The sequence below is a fragment of the Galeopterus variegatus genome, unplaced genomic scaffold, assembly GCF_000696425.1.
Source record: "Galeopterus variegatus unplaced genomic scaffold, G_variegatus-3.0.2 Scaffold308, whole genome shotgun sequence".
Classification (NCBI taxonomy): domain Eukaryota; kingdom Metazoa; phylum Chordata; class Mammalia; order Dermoptera; family Cynocephalidae; genus Galeopterus; species Galeopterus variegatus.
Genome location: NW_007726419.1, coordinates 6,001 through 18,578, shown reverse-complemented (window position 1 = coordinate 18,578; position 12,578 = coordinate 6,001). Strand labels below are relative to the sequence as shown.

The following is a 12,578-nucleotide window of genomic DNA, read 5'->3' as shown; positions in this document are numbered from 1 at the left end:
AGAAGAATGAATATTCTGAGGTTGTTGGATGGAATGTTCTGTAGATATCTGCCAAGTCCAATTGGTCTAGAGTGTTGTTTAGATCTTGTGTTTCTCTGCTGCTGATACTTTGCCTAGATGATCTGTCCAATATTGATAGTGGGGTGTTCAGGTCCCCTGCTATTGTGGTATTAGTGTCTATTTCCTTCTTTAGGTCTAATAGAGTTTGCTTTATAAATCTGGCTGCTCCAACATTGGGTGCCTATGTATTTATGATTGTTATGACTTCTTGATGGATGAATCCTTTTATCATTATGTAGTGGCCCTCATTATATCTTTTTATGGTTTTTAGTTTAAAGTGTATTTTATTGGATATAAGAATAGCTATTCCAGCTTGTTTTTCATTTCTGTTTGCCTGGTAAATCTTTTTCCATCCTTTCACTCTTAATCTATGTGAGTCTTTATAGGTGAGGTGGGTCTCTCGAAGGCAGCATATAGTTGGGTCCTCCTTTTTAATCCAAGTAGTCAGTCTGTATCTTTTGATGGGGATTTCAATTATCTTACATTATGAGTTGCTATTGAAAAGTATTGATTTACTCCTAGCATTTTATTGATTTTTGTTTGGCTGTCTTAAGTGTCTTTTGTTCCTTTCTTTCTGATTTACTGTCTGTCTTCTGTATTTGTTGGTTTCTTGGGTTGTAGATAAACTGTTTTTTTTTTTTTTTTTTCTCTTCATTGTTGGCATTTTTATTTTACTAGTGGGTTTTGATTTTTCTTGAATTTTTATGGCAGTGGTAGTTATTTTTCAGGTGCCAAACCCAGTACTACCGTGAGAATTTCTTGTAAGGGAGGTCGTGTGGTAGTGAACTCACACAGTTTTTGTTTGTCTGAGAAATATACTGTTTGCCCTCCATTTTGGAAGGATAGCCTTGCTGGGTAAATTATTCTTGGATGGCAATCTCTCTCTTTTAGTATTTTGAATATATCATTCCATTCCTTTCTGGCTTTTAGGCTTTGTGATGAAAAGTCTGATGTTAGTCTGATTGTGGCTCCCTTATAGGGAATTTGACACTTCTCTCTTGCACCTTTTAAGATTCTCTGTCTTTGAGTTTTCCAATTTGTCTATAACATGTCTTGGAGAAGACCTTTTTGGGTTGACTGCACTTGGAGATCTTTGAGCTTCCTGAATCTGAAGATCTGTGTCTTTTCCTATACCTGGGAAGTTTTCTGCCACTATTTTGTTGAATATGTTTTCAATGCAATCTCCTGTTTTCCTCCCCTTCTGGAATACCCATGACTTGGATATTTGAGTGCTTAAGGTTGTATGATATCTCTCTTAGATTTTCTTCAATGTTTTTAATTCTTTTTCTTTCTTTTTTTTTTTTTTTTTGTCTGCCTGTATTTTTTCAAACAGCCCATCTTCAAGGTCAGAAGTTCTCTCTTCTGCTTCTGCAAGCCTGCTGGTTAAACTCTCTGTTGTGCTTTTTATTTTGATGAATGAATTCTTCAGCTTGGCAAACTCTGCTACATTCTTTTTCAGGGCACTGATTTCCTTTTACATTTCTTCTTTCAGGTACTGTATACTTTTCCTCATTTCATCATGTTGTCTAGCTGAGTTTTCTTGTATCTCATTCAGTTTCCTTAGAATTATCACTCGAAATTCCTTGTCAGACATTTCAAGGGCTTCTTGTTCTATAGGATCTAGAGCTTGAGAGTTATTACCCTTTGGTGGTGTACTTTCTTGATTTTTCATATTTCTGGTATCTTTCCTTTGGTGTTTAGTCATTGTGGTCAGGGATTTCACAGTCTACTGGTTCTATTGACTGGTTGTTGTCTGGCTAGGATCCTGCCAGGGCTGCCAATTTGGCATGACTGCCTCAGTGCCTGCTTGGTCTCCTGCTGGTGCCTCAGATTTGTGGTCACCATGGGTCTTTGTGGGTCTTTGTGGGTCTCTTAAGTTGTTTTTGAAATTACTTTTACTTTTTTTGAAATTACTTTTACTTTTTTTGAAATTCTGAGCAGGTTGCATACATACAAGATATGTTTTATATTACAGCATTACAAACTTCTTCATGTCAAAAAATTTATATATCTAGGTGCATTAATTGCAGCATTTGATTGTTCATGTTCATTGAGTATTTTTTTTAGTGATCTTACAGTTTTTAATATACTGAAGTCTTGTTCTTTGGAATCCATTATTGCTTTAACAAGGAATTTAAGTGAAAGAGTTTATGTTCTGCAACTAAAGTATGTTTCTTATATGGAGCCTATCACACAGTCCCACATCACTCCCAGAAAGATTTTTTTAAAAAGTAAAAATTATCCCCGAAGTTTATTGCAAGAATCATCCCAGAGTCTTTTGTAATTACAAAAAAAATGAATTAGGGCCGAGCCCGTGGCGCACTCGCGGCGCTTGGGAGCGCAGCGATGCTCCCGCCACGGGTTCGGATCCTATATAGGAATGGCTGGTGCGCTCACTGGCTGAGCGTGGTGTGGGCGACACCACACCAAGGGTTGCGATCCCCTTACCAGTCATGAAAAAAGACAAAAAAAAAAATGAATTAAAGTATGGTTTCTTCTGCACTTAAAGAATGCAGAAACAGTAAATCCCTAAACAGGAACTTGTAATGGCACATCTTCACTTTCATTATAAAAAAAATCTTCATTTAAATTTTAGGTTGTCTACTTAGGCTTCCTATTCAGGATATTTGCAAAAGAAATAGTTGGCAAGTTTGTCAATGTAAAAAGAGAAGAAAGTAACTTAAGTAGCAAATACTAGGATCCTTTAAAAGACTACTGAATTTATTTGTGTAGATATTTAATAGTCTTTTGCATACACATACACACACATTTACTTTTTTTTTTTTTTTCCTTTTTGTCTTTTTTCGTGTCCGGCAACAGATCGCAACCCTCAGTGTCGCGCCCGTACCGGACCAGGACCGGCAACGGAATCACAACCCTCGGTGTTGCTCCCACACCTCGCTCAGCCAGTGAGCGGGAACCGGTCTGTATGTGGGATCCGAACCCTTGGCAGGAGCGCCACCGCACTCCCAAGCGGCGCACTGTAGCAGTGCGCCACTGGGCCGGCCCCACACACACATTTACTTTTGAAAGGAAGTTATCTCTTCTCCCAAGGTTTTTAGTTTGAGGCAAAACAAAACACAATTATAGATATTCAAATAAATATAGTGGCAATAAATCATATCTATCATTTCTCAATACAAATATAAAGTGATTTTTAAGGAAAGAAAAAAAAGTCAAAATAAAAAAATATTCTCTACTCAAAATTGCACAAATCCAAATCAGGGGGGAAAGCACACGTGCACTCACACACACGTCACAGTAAACTCTAGAGATGAATATTATTTGTCATTATTTTGACCTAACCAGTAGATTAAGACTTTCCATTTCTCCAAACTTATGATCTAAGTAATATTTTCTATACTCCCCCTTTTTTCAAATGATCTGATCATCAAATATGAGGAGGGCTTCATAAACACAAAATTTCAGGATGAGAAGTCACCTTCAATAGCAATTTATATCCAGCCCTAACTTTGTAAATGAAGATAGTAAGGTCCAGTATCAGGAATAACTTGATCCAACAACATGCATTTTAAGAGTCATCACACAGATTGCCTGACTTTTTAAAATTTCTCTTTTAGGTAAATGTCCTAAAACATAATAATTGAAGAACTATAAGAAGACAGAAATATCTAGAAAGGTGGTCTCCACCATAACTTTGCTGATATATCCAGAAGCAATGAAAATGTATGTCCCTAATCACACAAGTCTACCATCATAAATAGATGCTATATGGGACAATATTTGGAATGTGGGAAATTCCATATATGGAGATTTGCTTCCGTTGTGTAAATCAAATAGAGAAAAGTTTTTAGCCAAAAAAAAAAAAAAAAAGAAGGCACCTAATTAATATTTATTGAACTGAAATGACTGAAATGCCCCTTCCATGGATAAAGTATTGAGCTTCGTTAGTAATGATACTGAAGCTGGAAAGGAGCCAAGAGATATTCCAACCCGGGGTTTCTCAGATTCAGCATTATTGTCATTTGGGGCTGGATAATTATTTGCTGTGGGGAACTGTCCTGGGTATTGTAGGATGTTTAGCAGCATCCCTTGCCTGTACCTAGTAGATGTCAATAGCACTCCACTTTCCCAGTCATGACAACCAATAATGTCTGAGGCAAAATTACCCCCAGGTTGAAAATCACTTGCCTAATCCAATCCCCTCATTTCACCAGTAAGGTTCAGATTTCACAAATGCACTGGATAGACCTGGTTAACCATGCAGGCATGACCGGAACCCACGCTTCAGTGTTCTTTCTGAAAAAATAAGTTGCCCTAGTTTCCCTTTGGTTCTATTATACATTGAAATGAATAAGATCATCAGATCTTGTCTAAACATGGTTTCTAAAATGCGGAAAATAAGCTAATTCTACAATTCCCTGCCATGAGCCAGTTTTGAACAGCATGCCATTCATGAACACCTAAGCCTAAGATACAGAAAAATACCTCTATTTTTCTAAACTAACCCAATGTAAAATATATCATATATACTCGTTTTTATTTGAGCAGATAGAATATGTTAAGCTTCCCAGCCTTACTAGATAAAGATATCTGATAAGCCACTTCCTGGTAAGGTTATTTTCTTACCAACTATAGGTTTTTTTTATTTTCAAGGAAAAGTAAGGTAAAAAATATAAAAGATCCTAAGGTCGATAAAGCAAATTGATATGTGGATATCTGAGCTACAGTAGATTAAATTTCACTTAGGATGTCCATATTTGGAAATTAGAACATTATTTTTAAAAACTCCAAAAACCTACCAGTTCTCCCATCCCTAAGGAATCATCAACTTTGAACTTACAGATTTACTACAGACCTTCTTTTCCATGAAGTCTGTAAAACAGAAAAATACCCTTTTTAATCCTGTTTTATTTTTCCATATGCTTATTTTAAAGGACCTGCTTTACTAGCCTGATTTCTGTTCTCCATAGGCTGGACTTCTCCAGCTGCTTTTCATTTTTCTTAATGGAATTCAAAAATCAGTTTATTTGCCAGCTATAGTTCTCTGCTTCTCCTGTGAATTCTTTTGGTTGCTCTTATCATTTAGATTTGTTGTTTTCCCTGCCTAAATTACCTACATTGAGTTTTATTTTGCATCACAGAGAGGAAGAGAAGGTTCCCAACTCTCTTCGTATAACTCTACTTCCAACTTACACATCTTGCTATGACCTTTATATTTGTCATCATTCAAAGTCTATCTAATCTCACACACATTTTAAAAAATGTAACCATCTCTCCAATGTTTGGAGATTATAAAACGTGTATTAAACACATCAACCTTAGCATTTATATGCAAAAATACCTCCCATTTTTATTACGTCTTCCTCTATGCATTCTACCTTTATTCTACTTCTCACGAGTCAAAGATTCCACTTCTCATGTTCAGTAAAGAAAAGGAAATCACAAACCCCTCATTTTGATTACATTTCCTAAGTCCGCTTATTAATAATTATCTCCCAACTCACTCTAAGTCAGTTGTGAAATTGAAACCATACAGGGAGGGAGGAAAGGGATTGTTGTAGACAGTGTCCAGGGAAAGGGGCACAAGATTTACCAAAAATATCTTAATAGGAAACTATGCCAAAGACATGTGATTGTTACCATCTACTGTTCTATTCACAGGCTGACCTTGACTCAGTGTTCAAGGAGAAGGTTTCAGATAGAGACTCCTATGAAGTAAAACATAGGAATGTATCTTATTTCTTCCCAACAAATAAAATTCTTTCACTTTCTAGTCCCTAAATAACACTTTATTTTGGATATTGCTTAAAATTATATTTACATAGGTGTCTTCTCATTTTGAAGCTCTCTTGTTTAGTACTTCTCAGATAAAACCAATACAGAATTTTTAAATTCTATTTTAATAAGGTCTTATCTTAAAACTGGAGTATACTTTACATGAGAGGTTCTACATATGGCAATATTGGGTCAATCCCTCTCGAATAAAGATGTGTAGAGATATCGTAGGTTAACAAAACATTAAAAAAAACCCCACATTTGCATAAATCTTTCAAATTGTCATTGTTTCCCAATGGACTGGGGAGAGTCAGATATTACATATCCACCAACTATTTGTCAAGCTTCAGAGATCATTATGATAGAAGTGACAATTACTTCTTCTTGGTGTGGTTGCTTTTTTTTTAAAGTAAGATTCTTAACCCTTCCAAAAGCAGATGAAGAGGGCCAGAAAAGAAATCACCCTTAACAGGGTAGACAGCTGCAACAGAAAATAACAGTGCTTTAGTTACAATCTTCCAACCTTGATGCATACACAATACACAAGGTCAAGAGAAAGCAAATGTTTAAAGAAAAGGGGGTGGGGGGAGGGAGAGCGATGAAATCCTAAGTATGAGGAAGTGAGCCTATCTGACTATATCCTGGAGAAAAAAGCAAATATTGTCTTAGAAGAAAACTTTTTAAAAAGATACAAACTAACAAACTATCTTATTGTGTTGATGGTAAATTTTCTATTACATATAGTACATAACCTGTTCTTGATAAATTGTCTATTACCTCTTACATATAGAGGAAGAAGGGAAGGAAGGAAGAAACGAAGGAAAGAAGGAAGGAAAAAATAGAGAAAAACTCATGATTTCATTTCTTAAATAAGTAGAAACAACACGGTAAAACTGAGCAAAGCCAAATCTCTGGTCTTAAACCTTCCGAAATAAATGTTAACACAACAAGGAATTTTAGTTTCTCTCTGCCTAACATAATCCAGCAAGTCACTTAATCAGTTCAGGCCTAAAAATGTTCATTTAAACATTTTATCCAAAAAATATTTCTTAATAAAAGGTTAGCAATGATAAAAGATAATTTTATGACAGAATAGAATGAGTCATCTCGATCGAGAAACAAATGTTGAAAAAGTGGTAATTTGTGACAAAGACAGAGTAATTCAAAATAAAAGGCAGTATTGTCAGTTTCACATATGACAAAGTTATTTGCCCTGTAATATTAATATGTAGGTGACATAAGAAAGGGAAGTTGAAGGTCACACTTGGAATAAAAGTAATGATTCATTAGATAGAAATATTAAAGTCACTCACATAATCATCAAAGTTGAATGGCAAACAGAGAATTTGGTAGGGGTGGGAGGCAAATCAGATGTCTAAGAAAAATCAGAAGAAAAGAAGGAATAAAAATGCTACAATGAAGAAAACTCCCTATAATTAATCCTTTATGTTATCTGTGAAGTAATGTGAAGGAAATTCTCTAAATGGTCATTTTCACACAAAAACATGTTCTCTTTCCTATTGAAGCATATTAGGAGAAAAATAAAATGTAAAAGGCATACATGTAAAATGTAGAAGGTATAAAATGTAAAAGGTATACATATATATGTCTTATTTCTCGTAAATAAAAATATATATATTTCTAGGGAAATCAGATGAAACAACACTATTCTCCCTTTAATTCTATCCAAAACCTTTTTTATACATTTCTCTAGGGCTTCAGGAAAGCAATGACATATCTAATTTCATGAGTTCAATAGATTTACAAAGAAAGAGAATATTCTATATAACACTATATAACTGAGGTTAGCTATTGATTTTTATATTGAATTGAAAATCTTCAATAAGGAAATCACCTTAACCTATTTAGATACATTAAATAATCAGAAAACAATCAATATATTTTGTGAACTCACAAGCAGTCAGAATAAACTAAAAACGATTCGACTCTTTAGTATCTTCATTCTCATCAGCAAATTGATTTGAGTCTCTATCTCTTCTGGATGCCCATTTGTTCAATCAATTCTGCTAATTATTTTCCAACTCTGTCTTTAATTATCAATAGAAGTATGCTTCAAAGCAAATCATTATAGTATTAAATCCATAGATTTCGGATGGGTGTGAGGATAGTTTGAAATAACTCAAAAGGACAACAAATTTATACAATAATAGATTTGAAGGTAATTTCAGAAAAGCATAAGCTTCATTTTGAAAAGTTTTTGTTTTTAAAAAATTCTTCTAATATAGAATGATGCTTCCTGGCCTTTGCCATTTTGATGTAAAAGTTGTTGATTAATAAGTCTCAATTACTTGATTATATATTTGGTTTCAAACTTTGCTTTTGGTACTCAGAGGCTATTTCCAGGCAAATTTTCGGGTTGTGGTCAGTTCAAAAGGCTGCCTATCTGTACCTTTTTGAGCTACAGTAAATACATTTCTGTCTAGTCTAATTATCTTTAGTGTCTGACATTTTGTAGCAGAGTTTTAAAATCATATTTTATAGCAGTGAAGCTGCTGGGGAAAATTTATTGACTTAACAATCCCATCCAACATCTCCTGTCATGTGGAACCGTCCCCAGTACAAGGCAGATTAGTGAATGTAAGCTGCTTCAATTTGGCCAACTGTCTGGCTAAAGAATTTTCCATTACATGGGTGGGTGAGATCAACTGAGTTTGGAACCATTCAATTTATTCCGTGGCAGCAGTGTAAGAAAACACAATAGTGACTAGAACTGAATTTGAGTATGCTCTCTTCTATTGAAGTTCTGATGAAGTAGCAAGGCTGAAATTATAAATTGTTATTACTCAATTTATTTTTTAAGTAGATCTAAGCATCTACACTTGTGAGCTCTCTTTGTTAGCTGTCTCCACTGTAGAATCTGGACACAATGAGACAGTAGTTAGAACTCAATATAAAGAGACCAGTTAATAGTATATGCAGTTTCCCAGGTGTGCAGTGGCTTCAAGGTTCTATCATATTTTTCCCTGTCATTCAAGGTTAATGAATAAGACCAGGGGACATTTGGAATTCACTGAAAGTAGCGTGCTAGACTTCTTTCAGTTCTGAAATTCTGCAGTCCCTATTACTTTCTATGCCCCATATTCAATTGCGGATACAAACAGCAATAAAATAGTTGAAGTAAAATATAAATAAGATTACACCTGTGGCACTTTAACATTTGCAAAAGAGGTCAAATTTTCAACAAATTATCTGAAAATAAATACATTTATGTTGTAACATAAACAGAGCATTAAATTTACTTTGTAGTCAGAAAAAGCAATGAAAAACAATGGCAATTTATTTTAATAACAAGAATTTCCTGCACTTGAAAATGGAATTTATCATTTCAGAAGACAGTAAATGGTGATAGATTATAGGCAGATCAACTCGATATTTTACAGGAAATCAAAGCAAGTGAATCTTTAAGTGAAATGCACATTATAAAATTATATGCATATAAAATAATAAAATTATTTTGAAGAATATAGATTACGTGAATAATACGTGAAATTTATTTTAACTGTTAGCAGTTTGTTTTTTATATAAGCACTAGATTATTTTCATAAACTTTTTATGATGGTCCTATAATGTCTAAAAGTTCGTAGTAAGACCCTAAAATATTAGTATCATTCAAGAAATAGATGTATCATAAGTACTTTTGTTGATGATGGGAGTATGCTTTCATAACAAAAATTTCCATTTCTTTATGTGTAGAATTTGTGGCGACAACCCTATATATTAATAAGGTTTCTCTATTTAATTTAAATTGAGGACTGTATTTTATCCCATAAATAAAATAATTGCCTTTAATTACCATTTTCAATGATATTAGTGCCTTTTAAAAACTTCAAACTTATCAAAATTATAGCAGTCTCACAAAGCATATATGAATAAATAGAAAATATTTTCATCTCCATTTTATAAATAAAAACTATGGTTAATCATGAGAAAGTATTTATAATGAACTTTTTCAAGGCCATATAGGGATTTTAGACCCAGTGAGGACTAATCATAGATTTTAAGTAATTCAAATTTTAGAGTTGAAAGGATTCTCAAAAAGTACCTGATCGGAAGGCCTCATTTTACTCATTAAGAAACTTAAGCCTAAAGAGGTTAAACAACTTGCTCAGAGTCAGAGAGCTAATATGTGGCAGTTAAGACAGTTCTTCTGTTTCATAACCATAAGCATAATTTATATTTTCAAGAATGCTGTTAGGTGTCATTTTCAAACTAAAATTTAAAAGGAGCATATCACTTTACATTCCCACTGTGCATTGAATGCCCTTCCCCCCTCAAATTCATTGAAGCTTAAATTGTGTCCCCCAAAGTACCAGGTATTGGAAACTTGACCCCCACTGTGACAGTGTTGACAGCGCTGAGAGGGTGGGAAATCCTATTGTGATGACTGAACAGTGGGTCCGTGGAGAAGTGATTAGATTGTAGAACCATGCTGCCCTGAATGGATTAATAATGTTGGTCAGGGGCATGATTCGGAGTGCTTTAAAAAGAGAGTGAATAAGGAGGTTAGTCTCTCTTTCTCTCTCTGCTATACCATTTTCATAATGTGATACCCTTCTGTAACTGAAGTCACCACCAAAGAAAGCCTTCACCAGATGTGTTCCCTGGACTTTAGACTTCCTAGTCTCTGAAACTACAAGCCATAAATTTCATTTTCTTTATAAATTACCCAGTTCAAGTATTTTATTACCCAGTTAAAGTATTTTATTATAAGCAACAGAAATGGAATAATACAGGAGTGGGGTGTTATTACAACAAATACTTGAAAATGTGGAAGCAGCTTTGGAACTGGGTGTTGAATAAAGGCTGGAAGAATTTGAAGGAGCAGGCTAGAAAAAGCCTAGCTGTAGGTGGGAGTTTAAAAGACAAGACAACCAGGGAAGATTTGGAACTTCTTAGAGACTGGCTAAGTGGTGGGGAGCACAATGCTGACAGAAATATGGACAGTAAAGGCCATTCTGAGAAGATCACAGATGTAAATGAGAAAGGACTTATTGGAAACCAGGATAAAGGTCCCCCTTGCTATGAACTGGCAATGAACCTGGCTGAATTCTGTTCATGCCCAAAATTTTATGGAACATGAAACTTAAAGGTGCTGACACAGAGTATTTGGTGGAAGAAATTTCTAAGCAGCAAAGCATCCAGGAAGCTGTGTGGCTACTTGCAACAACCTACATTGAGTCATGGCAGCAAAGGCATGATATAAAGGCAAAATCTAATAGGTAAGCAGAATGTAAAGATTTAGAAAATCATTGTAGATTACAAAATGTGATGATCTTACATGTCCTGACAGTATCCAGGAAGGTTTCTGTATGTCTTACATTACTGGTTCATTTAATAATGTTTAAGATATAAAATATACAGCCTGTGCCTATTTGTTGTATTATAATAAGACAAATAAAGATGTCATGTTTCTCTTTGATATTATTTACAAAGTTTTATATTGCACAAATGTGTATTTTCATATTTTCCACAAATATCTTACAAAGCATCATTGATAACTTTCCATTATACCTTCTCTGATATATTGGATACATAAGGAAAAAACAGTATACATTTTTCACACATAAACAAAATAAACAGCAAAGCCATAAAATGACTTGAACCCCTGTCCTGTAATTAGTACTGCTCAATTCAGGGGACTGCATCATCTCTACTATGTTAATATGAATCCGTATAGTAGGACTTCTGTTAACTCTTAACTAAAATATAAATGTAAAACATTGCATCTCTTCAAAAGGAAGTATGATTTTAGAAATAAAAGGATATAACACCTATATGATCCATCCAATGAATGATTTCGTGATGTCTTTATAGAGAGTAATGTCTTTGTTACCAAAACAACACTAGCAACTAGGTAGAAAATTTTCAGAAACAAAACATGAAAATGCTTCAAAATGATATTTTCAGGATGATACAACTCTGGAAAATATCATATGATTATATGATTCCAGGATGACTCCTGGAATTATATAAGAATTTCCATTTATCATGTAAAAATGATCTTTGTTTATTACAAGGATAATCCAATCAAATGAATAGTTTGTTGCACACAGTGTATTCATAGAGGCATCTATATTTTATATAATCATTTATCAAAATAGCAAATATTTTCTCATGTGTATACTCACCTGCTCAAAAAAGAGATTGCTGCTATCTTCCAGGTATTTACTGAAAGGGTTGGGTTCATAGACTTCCTCTTCTTTTTTCAGTAATATTTTCGATCTTACTGGCACTGGGCGAATTACTCCAGGCTTAGTCTTCGTGATCATGAAAGATATTTTTAAAAAAATAAGGGAATAAACATCATTATAATAAATAAATATGTATATTGTTAAGTTATTCAAATGTTCTCACAAAAAAATTTTCAATTTCTTAAATTTATTTTTTTTTCCTTTTTGTCTTTTTTACTGACCGGTAACGGGATCGCAATCCTCAGTGTCGTGCCCGCACCACGCTCAGCCAGTGAGTGGGAACCGGTCTCCACATGGGATCCGAACCCTCGGCGGGAGCGCCGCTGCACTCCCAAGCAGTGCACTCTCCAGTGCGCCACCGGGCCAGCCCCAATTTCTTAAATTTTAAAATGATTTTACAAATACATAAAAACACCCCACAAATCAAATGATTTTTACTAATGCAATTTTAGTTTGAAGTTAACTGTTACAGTAATCAATTCACAACGATCTACTATCAGAGCATTCAAAATGCAAAAATGTCTTTATTTATCTAGTCACACATGTTCTATCCTTGCCAGTACATTC

The 12,578-nt window shown here is 34.4% G+C and overlaps 1 protein-coding gene across 1 annotated transcript in view; it reads right to left on the bottom strand.

The window, feature by feature from the left end:
- The window catches only part of MLIP (muscular LMNA-interacting protein), a 67,130-nt gene extending 55,041 nt beyond the window's left edge, over window positions 1–12,089 (bottom strand). The window contains exon 1 of the mRNA XM_008567292.1: window positions 11,949–12,089. Within this exon, the coding sequence (XP_008565514.1) occupies window positions 11,949–12,089 (141 nt within the window). The remainder of the gene's footprint in view (window positions 1–11,948) is intronic.
- Window positions 12,090–12,578: the final 489 nt, after the last annotated feature.